A 17,218-nucleotide genomic window follows, 5' to 3' on the forward strand; every position below is an offset into this window, starting at 1 on the left:
CTAACAAAAGTATGACCGAATAAAAAAATTATAAATAATATTGACTGCTGTAGACATCGTGTGTATTGTAATTATATACGCATTATACCACCTGGTGAATGCTAGAATTGACCAATCACAGGTCAGGGTGATTAAATTCACATTTCTTCCCGACTGTTATTTAAAACGACATTTATTACATCACGATATTTTTCAGTATATACTTATTTATTATGATATAACAGAATAAAAGATGCTGACAATTATGATATTCCTATATCAATTCGGCGGCCTCAATATTTCAGCTCGTGTCGGATTTTATATTAAAGAAGAGTTCTTGTGCTGCCACTATACCCTAAACCTAAGTTAATGTCCTGACACAGATTAATATAGAGAGAAGACATGGTAATAATAAACCAGACTGAGTAGCGAATCATTACAGTGGCGTGACTGTCCCACTCGTCACTAAGACTTGTACAGAGTAAATAAAAAGTGAAAGAACCACAACTTTCAAAGTTATGGTGTCCCCCTGATGTCTAAATAACATGAGATAACTGAAAATACCACAGTCCAGAATGTATTTACGTTAATAGTGAAATTAATAGAGATAGGTTTTGGTATATAATTAGTGTCGACGACCCACTCAATATGGCATAACCTAGTATAAAAGAAAGGTCGAGTCATCGTTGTCACGTGACTACGTAAATGTGTTAGTGTACCAACAGAACGGTTTCACGTTGGGGTTCAGTGACAGATTATACCAGCTATATGCCAGTACTGATTTAGGGTTATGGTGAAGTCTGCATTGCGGTATTCAGTAAAAGAACAGGTAAGTGATACTCAACTACGGTGAGTGCTAGAGTCAGCTGAGGTAGCCCCTCGCTGTACCGTTCTCCGCTCCTACAAACGTTACAAACTCTCTTTATTAAAAGTCAAAATACTAAGGCGTGGCGACCAGCCAATCGCTGCAGTCGCTGGCACGATCACATGATTACCAGGGATGTGTCTCACGGTTAAAGTCTTGCAAAGTTGCCACTACTCAACACAATAAGTAAACAATCTATTTATCAAATTCCTGTAACATATGTTTCTAATCTCCACTCTAAATATGTCAGTTGTTGATTCTAAACAATAGTGCAACGACGTATGAACCGAAAGTTCGAACGTGAAGTCGATATCATATCATAACATAAGATACATAATCATGTCTACGTGTACGTTGTTATTAATTAGGTGTATGGCCAACCGAATATACACCAGGGTAGCTCTTCACCACTAATGCGTTTAAAAGATACACTTTGAGAGTTTGGTCTAAAACCGGGTAAACAGCTAAACAAACTATATGTTTGTTTGGTTTCGTGTATTTTGAAAAGAGGTTTTGCACATTCGATGATGAATTGGTGTTCTTATTGCTGCCCTTAACACTGATTTGACCCCGGTGTCACCCCAGGCTACAATGATATACATAATACATTGTCGTGCTGCACATAGTGGTTTCAAAACTACGTCTGTACATGACCTTTACTCTTTGAATGTCGTTTTATGCCATGTATTGTACATTTATTATGTACATTTATTAGGAGTGGCAAAATACGATTGAAACCTCCCCTTTCAAGACATAACAAGTAACCGATAGCAGAAAGTCGGTTTTAATAACAGCGCTCTCTCGTTTGAGAAATGGTGCAAATAGCTCGAATAGGTGCGTACTCGCTGATAATAAGATGTATTTGAATAAAGAATTCTTCAAGCTGCTTGGCAACAAACATAATAAATATAAGTATTAATGGTAGTAGTACCATAAAATAATGAATGTAAATATGATTAAACCATCATGTTATCAGTCATTTGCTCAGCGACTGTCATGAACATCACATGTACAAATACTTAATTGAAATGAAAAGATTGCGTGTACTGTCAGATAAGATACGTCCAATTACGAGATCCCGCGATACCAAGTCGTACAATTCAGATGACATCACAATGTCCCTGTAGTACGTATCCAGTTATAGAAATAAAGGACTGAACTGGCGCCACTGAGCATGCCCACATAATTAATTCCAAAACAAGACTAGGTCAAAGGTCACAACAATATAGCAGTGAAAGATGTATACAATACTATATCCCCCTCTCTTTTAGATACACAAGGAAACTCGTGAATGCATCATAACAAATGTAACTTATATATACATAAAAGATTTCAAATTGTAATGTCTCAAAGTAGATAATAACATTATGAAAGTTGAACTTGCACTATATAAAGTGAGAATACATTTGTTTATTCAATGAAACAATTGAAAAATGTATAACTTCTAAACGTTTCAACCATGAGTGATGGGACCGACGTCTTTCAATACTTAAATGTTTGAGTATTAGCCGATATTGTTTGATTAGATTCTATGTAATTTTCAATAGGAATTCTCTTAAGGAATGAAGCTTTTCTGATGATCTCACTATCTCCTCTCTGAATGGTAGTCATGCTGTCTTTCTTACTCACGACTTCATATGGTCCAGGAATGCAAGGTGTTGATTATTTTTGTATCAATGAATGTATCAATGAATGGGATGTGGTATTTACAATGGTTTTCCTGGTCAAGATGTCGAGTTATGTAACCAGCAGGTTTGGATTCACTTGGTTGAAACTGCTTGATACAGTTGAAGACGCAATTATAATTAGGTTTATTGAACTTACGTACATCTAATGGCTTATGGACGGTGATCACCTTGAAATATGAACCGAATACATAGATGTGAAAATTTTCACAAGCCAATATAACTGCAAGGGCTTCTCGCTCTGGTTATACCGCGATTCTGTGTCAGTCAGTGCACGACTTGCATATGCTACAATATTACAAGTATCTCAATTCTCACTTACTTGTGTTAAGACTGCACCATGGCCTGTAGGATGCACATCTACTTACAGCTCTGTTTTCACTTTGGATCAAAGTATTTCAATACCATCAGGCTCTTTAACTTCTCGAATGATCCTTTTTGCTCAGGTTCCCATTCCCAGTTTTTGTGAGTTTGAGTATGTAATGGTGTTGCAATTATTGCAATATCAGGCACAAACGGAGCAATGTACTGAGCCATGCCTAAGGATTTCAAACTACATACAGCTGTTGCATCTTCTGCCACAGCAACATAAGTTATAGCTGTAACTTTATCATCCGTCATTTTACCAGTACTGGAAAACTGAATTGAATACTAGCTGAACTTTCATTTCTGTTGATTAGCTGTGATGTAATACTTCCTGGCCTTCCTTTGCAACTCTGCTCTTAGCACTTCATCATATTCCTGTCGTGTCTTATCATATATGATAATGTCATCCGAAAGGTTTCTAGCACCTGTGTGTGGATATTTTCCTCTGCACCTGAAACACGACTTGTGGTTTCTGCCAGGCTCCATTCGATTTGGTTTATGCAGTTTATTTCTTTGTCACTAGCTCTTTTTCACAGACTGAACTGCATTTATTTTTGTTTATATCTCAAACTGATTTTCCATACCTCTGGCTTGACGTTCAGAGACTTCAAAGAAACGACCACTATATAACGTTTCTGTACATTTATGTATTGTCCTTTATTTATTTAAATAATCTATGCTTAAGATGGTGATTGACATTGAAGGTCAATATAAACCTACTAAGTATAGTAACACCAAGGTTTTAGCAAACTCGTATATTGTACACCACTACTAGAATTTGTATCTATGCTATCGTAATACAATCTGTTTGAAACACAATGTTTTGCAAGGGACGGCATGCTTGTATTTCAAACTGGTTTATTTATTCTGATACCAGAGTGATTTATGAATGAGTTTTAGATAAAGCTAACTATCCTTGAAATGACCCTCTGATACATTAAGCTGAGTGAAATTTCCTTATATCGCCAATACAAGTATAGTACTTTTTTTGAAACCTTCAACATCTGTGGTGATGTTTTTTTTTATTTTACAAACAAAACAAATATTTTGTTATCGTGACTCACTGGTTTTATGTATAAAGTATACCTTCTTTCAAGTTTGACATTGTCGTCTGTGTCGTTGCAGTTTAGTTGTAGTATGAGAATTCCAAGAGAACGCGTCTCCGCAAAATACGTTCGATGTGGTCGAGCTATCATGATTTATATTTCAGTCAGTTTGACAGTGGTTGTCATGACATATACTGATAAAGGTTAATGACAAGACCAGATGGCGAGCTGGTCGAAATCAACCAAAAACATCTTATGACTCTGCAGTTTTTAAGATACAAGACAGTAGCTGTAATTCTAAACCAATGTTGTTTGCGAGTTTAAAAAAGGTAGTATCTTGGTGGAATGTTAGTGCGAGATTATTACCCCATCAATATTAGTTAGCGTTGACAATGTATAGAAATGTTTTCTCTAGACAGCTTGACGAGTAATTAATTGATTATGATGTGTAAAACTTTCATGTGATTGGTTGTTTGTTGGAAGGAAAGGCCTTGGAGTCTCTTATACTGATTGTAATTGGTTAAGGGGTGACAAGAAATAAAGATGGATTTAATGCTGTCATGGGTGAAAACCAGGGACTTGGCAGAGAATCGTTTTGGGAACATGAACGAAGCTTGTGTGTGTCTTTTGTTAGCCTAGCGTGGAAACGACCGAATCCCGGTTACCTAAGTGAAAGGTTTTTAACCATCAAAAATACCTATCACAGAGCTACCACTCATAAAATAACAAAATAATAGTACTATTTATGAGGTTCTCCCCTTGCATGTTATGTTCATATCAACAGAATGACATCACAGCGAGTACTTCAAGTTACAAGAATTATTGTGCTGTTGAACATTTTCATTTTAACGTGGGGATGGGAGACACCTGACAATCTCCAGGAAACCTATTTTGGTACTATCGAAAGAGAACGTCCTTACAAGCTGACTGAAATCGAAGGAGAGATCCCAGAATGGATTGAAGGTAAACCGACGAGGCGTTGATCGTTCGATATAATTGTCGCGATGCATTGTTACATTATCCGAATTTAGCGCCCTCTGTCGATGATGTGTTTTTAGCACTTGGATGGGTGCAAAAAAGGCCAATCACTGAGTCGATAGAGTTTAGATCTTTAATCTACTATATTATGAAAAGACAACTATACAACTAAAACAAATTTGTCACCATTCATAAAAGCACTTCGTCGATATAGGGCGATCTTGTACCAACATTATCAAACTTACCCGCTCTTCATGCACAACTTATATTATTTTATACAGGGTATTTTCTCCATCAGACTGGTGGTACGTACGGCAATCAAAGCAACACTGAGCGAGGAGCGAAGATTACTCACACCTTCGATGCACTGGGAACAGTTGCGTCATTCAAAATGAGTGGCGGTCAAGCAGAATTCGGCACCAGGTTAGCTCTTTCATATATGAGATATCTCCTCCGATTGGCAACGCAACTATGATATATAACGAAAGAGCCAATCAGTGATGCCATCACTGTGTTTGTTCTGCTGACCAATGATACCAGTAACTCGTCGTCTCGTGTTCATGTGTTGCCAATATTGTCATATTTTTCTAAATCCGCGCTGTCCCTTCTTATATCTTGTTTACATCGCATGTAAAAAGGAATCTTCTAGGCATCAATTAAGTTTCAAATTGCAAGTTGTGGATTTGAAAAGAGGTGAAACTTATTATTCGTGGACGAGGGCCACGAACTCAAACTGCTCTGTGACACACGATTTCTATCAACTCGGATGATTGTTGCAAATACTGGTACACATATTCGAGTCGCTTTAAATGTCAGGCAATTCATTGTGAGTTAATGACAAATGTTTACAAGATACTGACAATCATAAACATGTTCTAATTAACTTTACGTACCACTAGGTTCTATCTAACTCATTCATACAAAGTTTGGGACTATTACGAGAGGGACATGGACAGATCTAAAGTTGCATGGAATAATGTATACACATTAACGGTAAGTCAGCAAAACCGTAACGTTTCATCAATTAATATAATTTTTTTGTTTGATGCTGTATGGAAAAGAAAAAATAATATTGTTGCTTTGAAAGGACAGAATGTTGTTCATATATTGCAAACAAAATAGTCTATTTTTGACAAAATAACGAGCAACACTGCATGCACCATTTGATTATTAATACGTACCAATACAAAAAAAACTTCCCATAATTCATTATTCCACCAAACGAGTTGTAGTGTAAGTGCTATTGAAACAAAATTCCCAATTAGAAAACATATGTTACGCAACGCAACGCGACGCAACACAACGCATGTATGTTGTACACGCCCTCAACGTCTTCCATTTAACATAGGACCAGGAGCAGTACAAGAAATGGTCAAGCTTTGATGATTACATAAAGGATAATCCAAATGTTGCTTTCTGGAAAATTGGAGATAACGTTGAAGCGATGGCAGAGGGCATAGCTGGTTAGTCGAAACTGAATGCCATATGGAAATGTTACTCGCAGATCGAGGTCACGTCTACTCCTAACGTAGAATCACTGAATTGTTTTGCATGAGACTCAAATATAACCTGCGCAGTGCAACGACTGTGCCGACTTAAGATGCCTAATTTACATATTTAACGTGGACAATACGTTTAGTAACAATTTCTTCTAATCTGTGATAAATCGATATCAATATTAACATACATTTGTATTCAAATTCAAAGGTGTCTGGATAGACCTGGAAACACTGGAGACAAAAGGATACTATCCTTTCACAGATGAAAATTTAGGCTTTCCGCCGTACATGACGAACATAAATAATCCAGCACACGAACATTATGATGCTGATGGCGTCACCGTATATAGCTCTGCGTTTATGTTTGATCTCAGCAATAGCGAAGAAGTGAATGCTTGGTAAGTTAATTAAAACCATGTCTCAAGAAAGTTATACTATTACTCAAAAGAGCTACAAATTTACACGATTTACACGATATATATTTATAACACATGTCACGCCACATCTAAATTCTGTGTAATGATTGGTCAATACTGATTCAGCCATTATGACGTCATTATTCAGCAAAATATTCTCAAAGTTACTACAGCGTGCATCTGAATTCATAATGTTTATAAAACATCAACGAACTGTTTCAGCTTGCTCGAAACAACAGATGACAATAATATTCCCATAATTCAGATGATAATAAGCAATTTCGTTGAAATCATAGATTCGTAAACTTGCTTGGCTCGTTTTTCATCCAGCGTCAAATGGTTGACCAACAAAATCGAGTAACAAGTAATTTTTGTATTTTTATTTATATAATCACAATCGTTAAACATTGCCAATAAGCAAATGCACGCCACTGATAACGGCGACAAAGTACAAAACTCTATTTTATCGACGTCAAGGTCAGAATAAAATCTAAATAAAGAACTTTGTATTTTGTTTGTTTGTGAGTTTCTGAATATGTTGTGAACATGTTGCGTACTTAATACAATTAATATATAATATTTTACGGTTCTATAGTAAATTTGACAGAAATACACGGTTTTGGGTTGACTTGCATTCCCTACTAGTAAGATAGGCGCACGCCATTTATATTATTGTGGCCCGTCAATATGAATATAATATTATATTACCCACAGGAGAGTACTTTATAAAATAGAAGACGATGAAAGAATAACTATTGCACAATATCTTGATGGAGGACCATTCAATTTAAATCAGTGTGTTAATGACAACTATCCCGAGTATGAACTCCCTGGAGGCTACCTTCATTCATTTTGCTTAACAGAACATTATTTCGTTATACCAACAAGTACGTTTATATTGGATGTTTGCAAGACCTTCGGTAGGTATCTGATATTAGGGATGGGAAAGGGGCGGACGTAACGATGTAGGGGTGCATTATTTAATTTGAGATTGGATTTTACATATTGACACACACACGTGATTACAGTTAATGGTACGTACCATTAATTGCTAATATTAATATTCACGGCATTCATATTCAACATTAATATCGGCATAGAAAGTTCATGTTTCTGTCGAAAAATAGTATTACGTAACCCAGTTTACAAACACACATTATTATAATTTTTCATATATTTGAATATGGCCTTTAAACCCACGGCAGCTTGTGGACTGGGGGAATACAGACATTCTGTACACGATTGCTGTATTTTAATTTCAGTAACTGAACCAGACGATCCAATCATGCCATTCTTCCTATACAATTATAATTTCACAACGGATCTACCAACTCGATTTGTTGTGATTAGTAGAGACACCAATGAAGTCGTTGGAGAGTTTTCAACACCAGAGGGATTGTTTATTACCCACCAGGTACATACATTACTCTTACGTAATTATTCATATATTATGGCATTCCTGGTATGTATATATACTGCAAGGATATGCATGTCCGCTACAAGAAAAATGATCATGAATTAATCCCTCCAAAAAATGCACGCACAACGACTACTAAAACCCTCGTTATCTAGACACAACATACCTTTTTAAGAAAATTTAACGTTGTTGTTTATTTCTGAATATAATTCACAATTATGTATACATATATGAGGAATCGAGCTAAAAATACGTGCTTTATTCGAATTGGCGAAAAACCAAATAAAGCAAAATGTATGTAAGTAAGTGAATAAAGGGCGAGACTAATTGCAAGCTATTTGTTTTTTCCATGTGAAGTGATTTGAACGTTATCTTCAACATGTAGTTGTTAATGTATGTATTCATGTCATTTAATACATTATATGACGACTACTAACCATATAAATGAAATAGCCCATAGCAATTTTAGTAGACCTTAGACAAAAATGGCCGCCGAGATCGCGTTTGAATTGAAAGAGCCACGAGACATGTTTTTGCCCCTTACATAGAGTTTCACCCTCCCCTCGTCCACGTCGCCACACCCACTGTAAAATTGATCTTGTAACAAGGGTAGCTGGAACAGTGAAATTTTGTGATTGGGGAGAATGAAATACTATTTAGGGTGTGAAAACCTAAATCTAAACAGTCTTCCAGATAAACATCAATTACTACTTGGGGATGGAAATTTTAGTACTATTACAAATCAGGTTATATTACTTGCTAAACGGGCTATATACACTGCTAGGTGTCAAGATACCTTACCCAGTTTCATTGTATTAAAACATTTAGTATTGAATATTTATAAAATTGAAAAATATATTGCAACTCGTAAAAATATTATGGAGCATCATGTTAATAAATGGAGTGATTTTCCAGTCGAATAGGTCAAATTTTATGTACTTTACCTTACTCTGATAATTTGTTGTATTTGTGATTGTGTTGTACTTTTTGTTCTGTTTCCTTTTCATGTATTGTTAATTGTATAAAATCATCATACATTTGTGAAGTATTTTGAATCAATGCAGGGGAGGCTGTTTTTGCCGGGCGTTATTATGCAAATGAGCTAATTAAAGTGTGATGTTGTTTTCACTCTCATTTTCACAGTCGAGGGAAGGTTGGCAATGAACTCTATCTGAGGGTCACTAAAACTGTATGTCCACCTTTGTCGAGATGAACATTTATATTATATCATACCAATTCAAAAAAAAAAAAAAAAAAAAAAAAAGGGTGTGAAAACAAGTCTCGTGACTATCTCTCAACGTGATCTCAGCGGCCATTTCCGTCTAAGGCCTGTTCACTTTATTCGTTGATGACATTTACTGATTTTTCAAAAGCTAAACTCTTATGAACTGGACGGAAAAATGTACCTTGATATGCTGACGTATAACTGGGATGTATACCATCATATGAACACGAAGGATTTCGTAGAAGGCCCAGTGAGTATGAGTTCTTGCTGTCACAGTGTAAGGCCTGCTTATTGCAATTGAGATGGCCACCCACAGAACTTACACTGGACAGGGGGGTTCCATCACCGGTAGAATGGGGTAGACAAGACAATAGTACTGAAAATGAAATACACATCAAAATATCCATTTATAGCTCCTGGCTTTAATACCTCTCAAAATAATTACAATAAATAAAGCACAGAAAAATACAATGAATCAAGTCACTAAAATAGGGGATTGCCCAGGTAAGTGTGCATTGGTGATAACTCACAGTTCCGGGATGTAGAAATGAATGACCGTCAATGGCTTCCGCAACACAACGACAAAGAAATACAGGAGTCCTGCTTGCAGAGGAACGCTGTTATTCTGGAGGGCACCGCTGAAAGCAAGAGATCGCAAAGCAGTTCATACAAGTCTCACAAAATGATGGTTTTAACTTGTATCACTTGTCTCGCAATATCGTAGCAGCAACACACGGAATTCTAAGTTGAAATGATGGACCACAACTGTCCTCAGTCTGTCCTTACTTGCTTTACTGTTTAAAGTCTGGCTTCATGCTGTATGGTTACTATCTGGCAATACTTGCAAAATACAGTCACCTACCTGGTGACAATAAACAAGCCCGAAAGGCATGTGTCAAAACTGAAATAAACCATTAGGTGTGAGAAAGGCTAGCTTTTCTTTAGCCCCCTCACTCATTGTGATCTTCCAGTACCCTTTAGTTAGATCAATTTTGGTGAAGTACCGACCCTCTTTTAGGTGATGGCATTGGTTCTGCATCGAACACTGTAATTCGATTGAGTTTGCGAAAATCAATATTAAACCTAACACCCCTCCTTTCGTATTTACCAAACAATTGGTGTGGCATAAGGTTAATTTGTTGGTTCAATTATACCCATCTCTAACATACTCTTAACCTCTGACCTCACTGTATCTGTCATTGCGAATGGTATGGTTTTGACCTGACTGGTTTGGATGTTACCAATTTACTATCATGCTCACCGATTTTAGACTTTCCAGGACAATCACTGAGAACATCAGAAAATTTCCTCATAACTCCATCAATCTCTCTATGTTGGTCGACATTCAACTCATGGTCAACATGGCAATCAATAATTGTTTCCTTGCACTTAATTGGCACAGACCCTAATTCATCACTATCACATAGTACTGTGTCACTGTCAGCAGTATCATATTCAACAACTCCAGTGCACATACAGTTCATCACCCCTGTAACCACATTCTAGTCATTCATTTTGTTCCTTTCATAATATGCTTTCAACAAGTTAGGATGATAAATTGTCACCTTGCCTTTCACATTCATTCTGTAATCCACCATAACCAATCTATCTTTAATTACATATGATCCCGGTCATTGCATCAACAACTTATAGTGGGAAGTAACACTAACACTTTGTCACCAGGTTGGAACTTCCTATGCCTGGCCTTCCTATCATAATACTTTTCGTATCTAACCTTTACCTTAGCTAACTCAGTTTGAGCCAATTTACATGTCTCTTCAAGGCGATTACGCAAATCAAGGACACACTGGTATGTAGTTTTCGCCTCTATAGCAGTGGCCTCCTTTGTCCACAACTCACTTAAAATCATCATTGGGCCTCCACAGTTCTACCATAAATAAGATCAAATGGTGAAAACCCCAAACTCTCCTGAGGAGCTTCTCTATAGGCAAACACTACTGGGTCAAAATACCTCTCAGTTGCTGGACTGATCGGATCAATCAGATCCATATCTATCATTTGAAATGGAAATTTAATCAAAGGCATATCGCCTAATGGTATCTTGCTAACTAAGAGTAGTCTTCTGACATGTATAACATGACCTGAATTATCTAATAACATCATCCTGCATACCAGGCCAATAAAACTGAGTTGCTATTCCATCTGTAGTCTTCTTAGCTCCCAGATGACCTGCCATAACTGACTCATGAGCAAGTGCTAGTACTTGATCACACAATGGTACTAATTACTACTAATTGGGAACGCACTCGACGTCTGAAACACTGAAACTCTCTATACATCAGTCCCTTGTACATCACAAACCTTGCCCGATTGCTACGACCTGTGATCAACTCCTCACCTGTACTCACTAACTTCCTAGCACGCTCTAATGTGGAATTAGCCTACTGTGCCTCCCGCACTGCATTAACAGTAATAGGCTTCTTACCACCACTGGTATCAACCTTACTATGCAACTCCTTAAATTCAGGAAGTATAAAGAAGTATGAACAGACTTTATCATGCCCTACCTCATGAGCTAAACTTAGCTTCCAATCAAAATCACTAATATTACCAATAATAAGATCATACACTGGGGTCCTCATACACAGTGCCTCGACCTTACCAGCATAGTAGGGTGTATCTATATATAGTCTAGCTACTGGAGCTTCCTGACATGTACCCTCCATCATCACACAGATACGACTCTCCTCAGTGAATTGATTATCCTCTACCAACTCTCTACGTTCTACAACTAAACTACATCCACTAGCATGAATGTCCTCTACCTCAGTACTACCAATACAGCCCTGAACAACAGGCATACCACTCACCATCCTATTAGCTTGTGCAACACTGGCAATACTAATAATTGGCAGCTCATGGCAACATTTCAACTCAAATCTATCTCTTCCCTGTAAACATGGATGCTTACTTGCATCTCTAGTTTCATGAACTACAAATGTAGCACTGATTTCCCGTGAAGCTTTATTATTCTGATCGCATGCCAACATAACAGATGACTTAACCTGAAGCTTGGGACTTGTATAACGCTTAGGACAACTGACAGCAGTGTGACTTGGATCACTGCAAATATAACAGCCTGACTTTGGTTCAGACTGGTCAAATCGACCATTACCCAACTATGAAGTGGCCATTTCTGAGTTGCCGCAAATCGCTCAAACCTTAAAATAAATGTGTCCATCTCGTCCCTGGTCTCATCAAACACTTAGAACTAATAATGTACTGAGCCAACTGTTCTACACCTCCATTTTGGCCATTATCTTCAGCACGCAACCTCAACACCTCAAGTTCATGCTGTCTTTCTTTCTCTTTCTCCTTATTCTCTCACCCTGTCTCTCTCTCTCTATTGTCTCTCTGCTCTCTCCTCACGCTCTTTTTCTCTCTTCTTACGCTCTGCCCTCACAAATTGAGATAGACCTCCTCTTCATACCCCAATTATCTACCTAACTCTTTAAGTTCAATAACAATATCCATGCTGAGGTGTAAAATACAATGAATAAAGTCATTAAATTAGGGGATTGCCTAGGAAGATGTGCATTGACTGTCATCCATTTCTACATCCTGGAACTGCGAGTTATCATCAATGCACACTTCCCAAGGTAATCCCCTATTTTAGTGAATTTATTTTCTGTGCTTTGTTTCTTGTAATTATTTTGAAAAGTATTAAAGCCAGGACCTTTAACTTGATATTTTGGTGTATGTGTATTTCATTTCTAGTACTTTTGTCTTGTCTACCCCATTTTAGCAATGAAAACCCCACTGTCTGGTGTGAGTTCTGTGAGTGGCCCCCTTAATTTCAATAAGCAGGCCTTACACTGTGACACATGTCCATATCATTCCCCAGTGGTTTCCTGAGCTCCCGCTTGTTGGAGTAATGAACCGCGCAAGCGTAATATCAATCCTACAGAAACCAAACACAGTAACACTAGAGGTATGAGTGAGCTGATGAAATAGATCACAGGCAAACTAATTCGAAGTTTTGACTCACTAAATTATAATCCAAAGTATTCATCCATATTTCATCTTTAATATGAATCAAAGTTACTCTGCACGACCACAAGCCATGATCAACACATTGTCTTTGAAAACTTCTTGCAAAAAGTGTTATATGTGAAGAGAAACACAATAAAAATGTTCACGTCGACTCTATAACTTAAGATTCAGGAATATATGAATCAATATTTGCAAAACAAAGCTGAAAAACAAAAACAAACTATTTTACCCCACACACTTCAAATGAGAAAGTAATAAGAGTGTAACGTTAAGTATAACGTTACACATTAGTGCCCCCATTTTTAAATGTTTCCGTCAACTTTGTCTCGACGTGTATCACCTGCGTGACCATTTTATAGCATAGCTTGCAGAAACAATTTTCTCATTGAAAACATCAGATGACTTAATAGCAATTCTAGAACAGAAAATCCAAAACAAGGACAACAGAGGCTTTGTTATTAGTTGAACCTCTTTGTAACATATTCTGCATATTTATATTTCCCTATAAAATGTGCTATTAATTTTCAGGGCGAATCGAGAACTGTTGTAGAACGTTTTGTAGTCAATATGTCAGACTGGACTCTTATTGAAAGAATTGATCTGTACCCATCAGGCTATCAAATGGTTGAGTTTTCTACAATAAACTATGATTTATATAATGCCAAACCGTACAGATATGCATATATGGTAGGATTTGACCCAGTGCCGAACTCTCTAATCAAGGTGGGTAATAAAGTATTCAAACGGGACAATATAGCCCATTTGAAGGTTTTGGGAGCGCGTAAAAGTCCATCAGAATACGTCTGAATACGCGTTCGTCGTTTTATTACCTTGCACGTATCATCAAAGATGGACGGGAAAGGTATATTGAGGGAAAATCTTTTTTGTCCGGCGTTGTCGTCGTCTTCGTTGTTGTTGTTGTTGTCGTCGTCGTTAATAATTGTTACTGTGTGCGCAATAACTTTACTAATTTTATTCCAAGGTCATCTTATTCATCAGTATAAAGTCTTCCCTGAGTTTGAACAACAGATGTCCTGTATGAAAATGTCATGCAAAAATTGAGAAAATCTGGTAAAATATTTTGACTGTTTCTACTTGACTGGTGATACACATTCAAAGGTCACTGATCTCAGTGGAAATATGCATTGTTGTCTGTGTTCAATGAAGCAAATCATTTATCTCGTAATAATATCATTGGTAATGTATCTCCAAAATCCCATGGGAATACTATACTGGGTTTCAAAACCAACTCATGGAGAGATTGTTTGCACAGTCTGATACACATTAGCAAACCTACCAATAAAAATCCTCACAGGAAACAAGATCTCAGGAAATCAATATAAGCACTCCTATGAACTAAGTGCTAAAATTTAATCAAGATCTGAAGCTAATAGAAAATCTGCTTAGTTCAAAGTTATCAAATCAAAAAAAAATACTTAAAAAGCAAAACTTTGAATCAACATTTTGAAAAGAAAATTGTACTAAAATATATGTAGGCTGTATTTGACAAGTTCATTCGATAAATGAAAATTCACAGGAATTTGTTTTAGCTATTAGAATGATAATACTAATTTTAAAACGCACTTTAAAACAAAGATTGCAGTGTTTGAAGATGTGGATTCTCAGGAGGCAACAGTACTGTTGACTTCGCTCTCCACTGGACACCAACTAACTATTTAAGTTGATTTGCATACAAAGCAGAGCTTGCAACATGATAGCTATTCATAGAGGGTGTTTTTTTACTTTTCATTTAATACAGTAGTCACACAATGAATATAATAAGGCAGTTCATATTTGTCAAAAATACTTGGACAAAAGCCAGCTAAGATTTTCTGTTATCTTGCATGTTTTATGAATCTATTCACGTCTAAATGCAGCACTTTTTTCTGCCGTGAGGCATTTGTTTTTACACTAAAATATCTGAATTACTTTGAATAAAGCTGGGAATTATGTCCCTTAAAATAATTAAACAAATTAGGCACCAATGTTTTTTGTAAGATATTTACATCTATCAAGGACATTCAGTAGACTAATTCCCCACTGTTGGTTCAACCCTCAAAACTTGTTTGTATTCAAAATTAATTATGACAATGCATATTCATACTGAAACAAATTATGATAAAAGGAATAATATTATATAACAAAGGACATTATCTCCGGAGTTCAACTATGTTTTAAAATGAACCAAGCAGTGGATTTTTGATTTCAGAATTTCTCCATCTTTTAAATCAAACATTCACCTTTCATTCTTTGGTTCTGTAGTTAGTTTAAGTGATTGAAAGACACACATGAGTGAAAACAGTAAACTAATATGGATCTGCCTCATTGCCAAGAACATTTATTTACGTGAATTAATTTCATTTTAGTGACTGAAACACTCCCCGCACAAGCTGAGTTTAAAGGGCAGTAGTGGTCGCGACATACATGCGCGAGATATATGGGTCTCATATAAACAAAAATGGCGACTTTGACTGTTGAGGAGATCAACGTTTGCAAACTGAGATGATACCAAGCTTTAATGGGGGTATTTTTAGGTGTTTGGAAGGTATCGAATGATTCACCGGCGGTAATTAGTGCCAGTCGTACTGAGGTCAAACCTCATACTTATGATTTCCATTAGAAGAGCGCACTGGCTTGTGAGAAAATCAATGTTTGTCAACACAATTGTCGCACATGCGCAGCGTGACGACCACCGCCTTTAAGAGATACCTTTTATCTTTGACTCATAATTTGTAATACAATGATACCATGTCTGATTCAAATGTCTTCCGGTCGTTTAACAGCTTAATGTTGAAACAAAGGAAGCTATTTACTGGGGTCCATATGACAATTTATTGCCCGGTGAACCCATCTTTGTGTCTACGCCTGGTGCCGTTGATGAAGACGATGGTGTTATACTTGCCAATGTGTTGGATACAGAGAGTGCTACAGGTAGGCATTTATTATTGAGGTTATTTCTGGGATTACACGGAGGTCGGCGCAACCCCATACTGCCTGACTATATTCTTGTCTGCTTGTAATTCATTTTAACGTCGAGATTTGTGCACGTACGTTCCTTTGCGTTGAGTAACCATAACACACTTCAGTCACATGCCTCGTTAAAAATAGTTGAATGGAGCAATGTACCAATACCGTGTTCAAACACGTACAAGTCACAGTGTGATGAGATAAAGTATATTGCATTTACTTCTTATAAACAGGGATGGTCGTAATACTGGATGGGAAAACATTCACGGAAATAGGCAGGGCGATTTCACCAGAGTTGATGCCATTTGGATTACACAGCAAGTTCATTCAGCAAAAAGTGGACATCGCAGATCCTGGCATCAGTTCTTCGACTTATAAGCGTGCATCACATGTCGTGTCATCTGTGTGTTTGTTTCTCGTTATATTTGTTCAAATCGTGATTTAAATACAGAATGTACTTTATACTACTTAACATGAGTGCGCCCTCTTAATCAGGTGTGTGATGAAGTACCTTGACCTTGACCTTCACCTCGGAATCCTCCAAACCATGCTCCAAGCGTTTACTGAGTTCACCGACTAATTAATGGAACAAGTAACCTGTAGAATACTGTGTGGGTAATATTTTTTATATTGATTTTTGCTGCATTTGCAGCAAATAGTTACCAAACAATGAGAAATCTATAGGATTGAATATACCCCACAGCTGGCTTCACATGCATTGTTCATAGTTCATATGGTGCTTACACCAGGATTTAATTACA

General features: G+C 36.9%; 1 protein-coding gene across 1 annotated transcript; it reads left to right on the forward strand.

The window, feature by feature from the left end:
* Nucleotides 1-679: 679 nt before the first annotated feature.
* Nucleotides 680-16,924, forward strand: LOC102804548 (beta,beta-carotene 15,15'-dioxygenase-like). The gene is made up of 12 exons (XM_085507713.1): nt 680-808; nt 4,726-4,904; nt 5,201-5,342; nt 5,819-5,912; nt 6,268-6,382; nt 6,627-6,816; nt 7,549-7,754; nt 8,097-8,248; nt 9,625-9,726; nt 14,019-14,213; nt 16,274-16,421; nt 16,691-16,924. Exons 2-12 carry the CDS (start codon nt 4,727-4,729, stop codon nt 16,900-16,902), a joined length of 1,734 nt encoding a protein of 577 aa, XP_085363839.1. The 5' UTR covers nt 680-808; nt 4,726; the 3' UTR covers nt 16,903-16,924.
* The last annotated feature ends 294 nt before the right edge of the window (nt 16,925-17,218 follow it).

This window comes from Saccoglossus kowalevskii, chromosome 14 (genome assembly GCF_978046115.1).
Source record: "Saccoglossus kowalevskii chromosome 14, keSacKowa6.1, whole genome shotgun sequence".
Classification (NCBI taxonomy): domain Eukaryota; kingdom Metazoa; phylum Hemichordata; class Enteropneusta; family Harrimaniidae; genus Saccoglossus; species Saccoglossus kowalevskii.

Excerpts from the sequence above, each read along its gene's own strand:
- LOC102804548 (XM_085507713.1), top strand. The coding sequence starts at position 4,727 with ATGACATCACAGCGAGTACTTCAAGTTACAAGAATTATTGTGCTGTTG. Across the intron at positions 4,905-5,200 it reads GATCCCAGAATGGATTGAAG|GGTATTTTCTCCATCAGACT; the intron begins GTAAACCGACGA and ends TATTTTATACAG. Across the intron at positions 5,343-5,818 it reads CAAGCAGAATTCGGCACCAG|GTTCTATCTAACTCATTCAT; the intron begins GTTAGCTCTTTC and ends ACGTACCACTAG.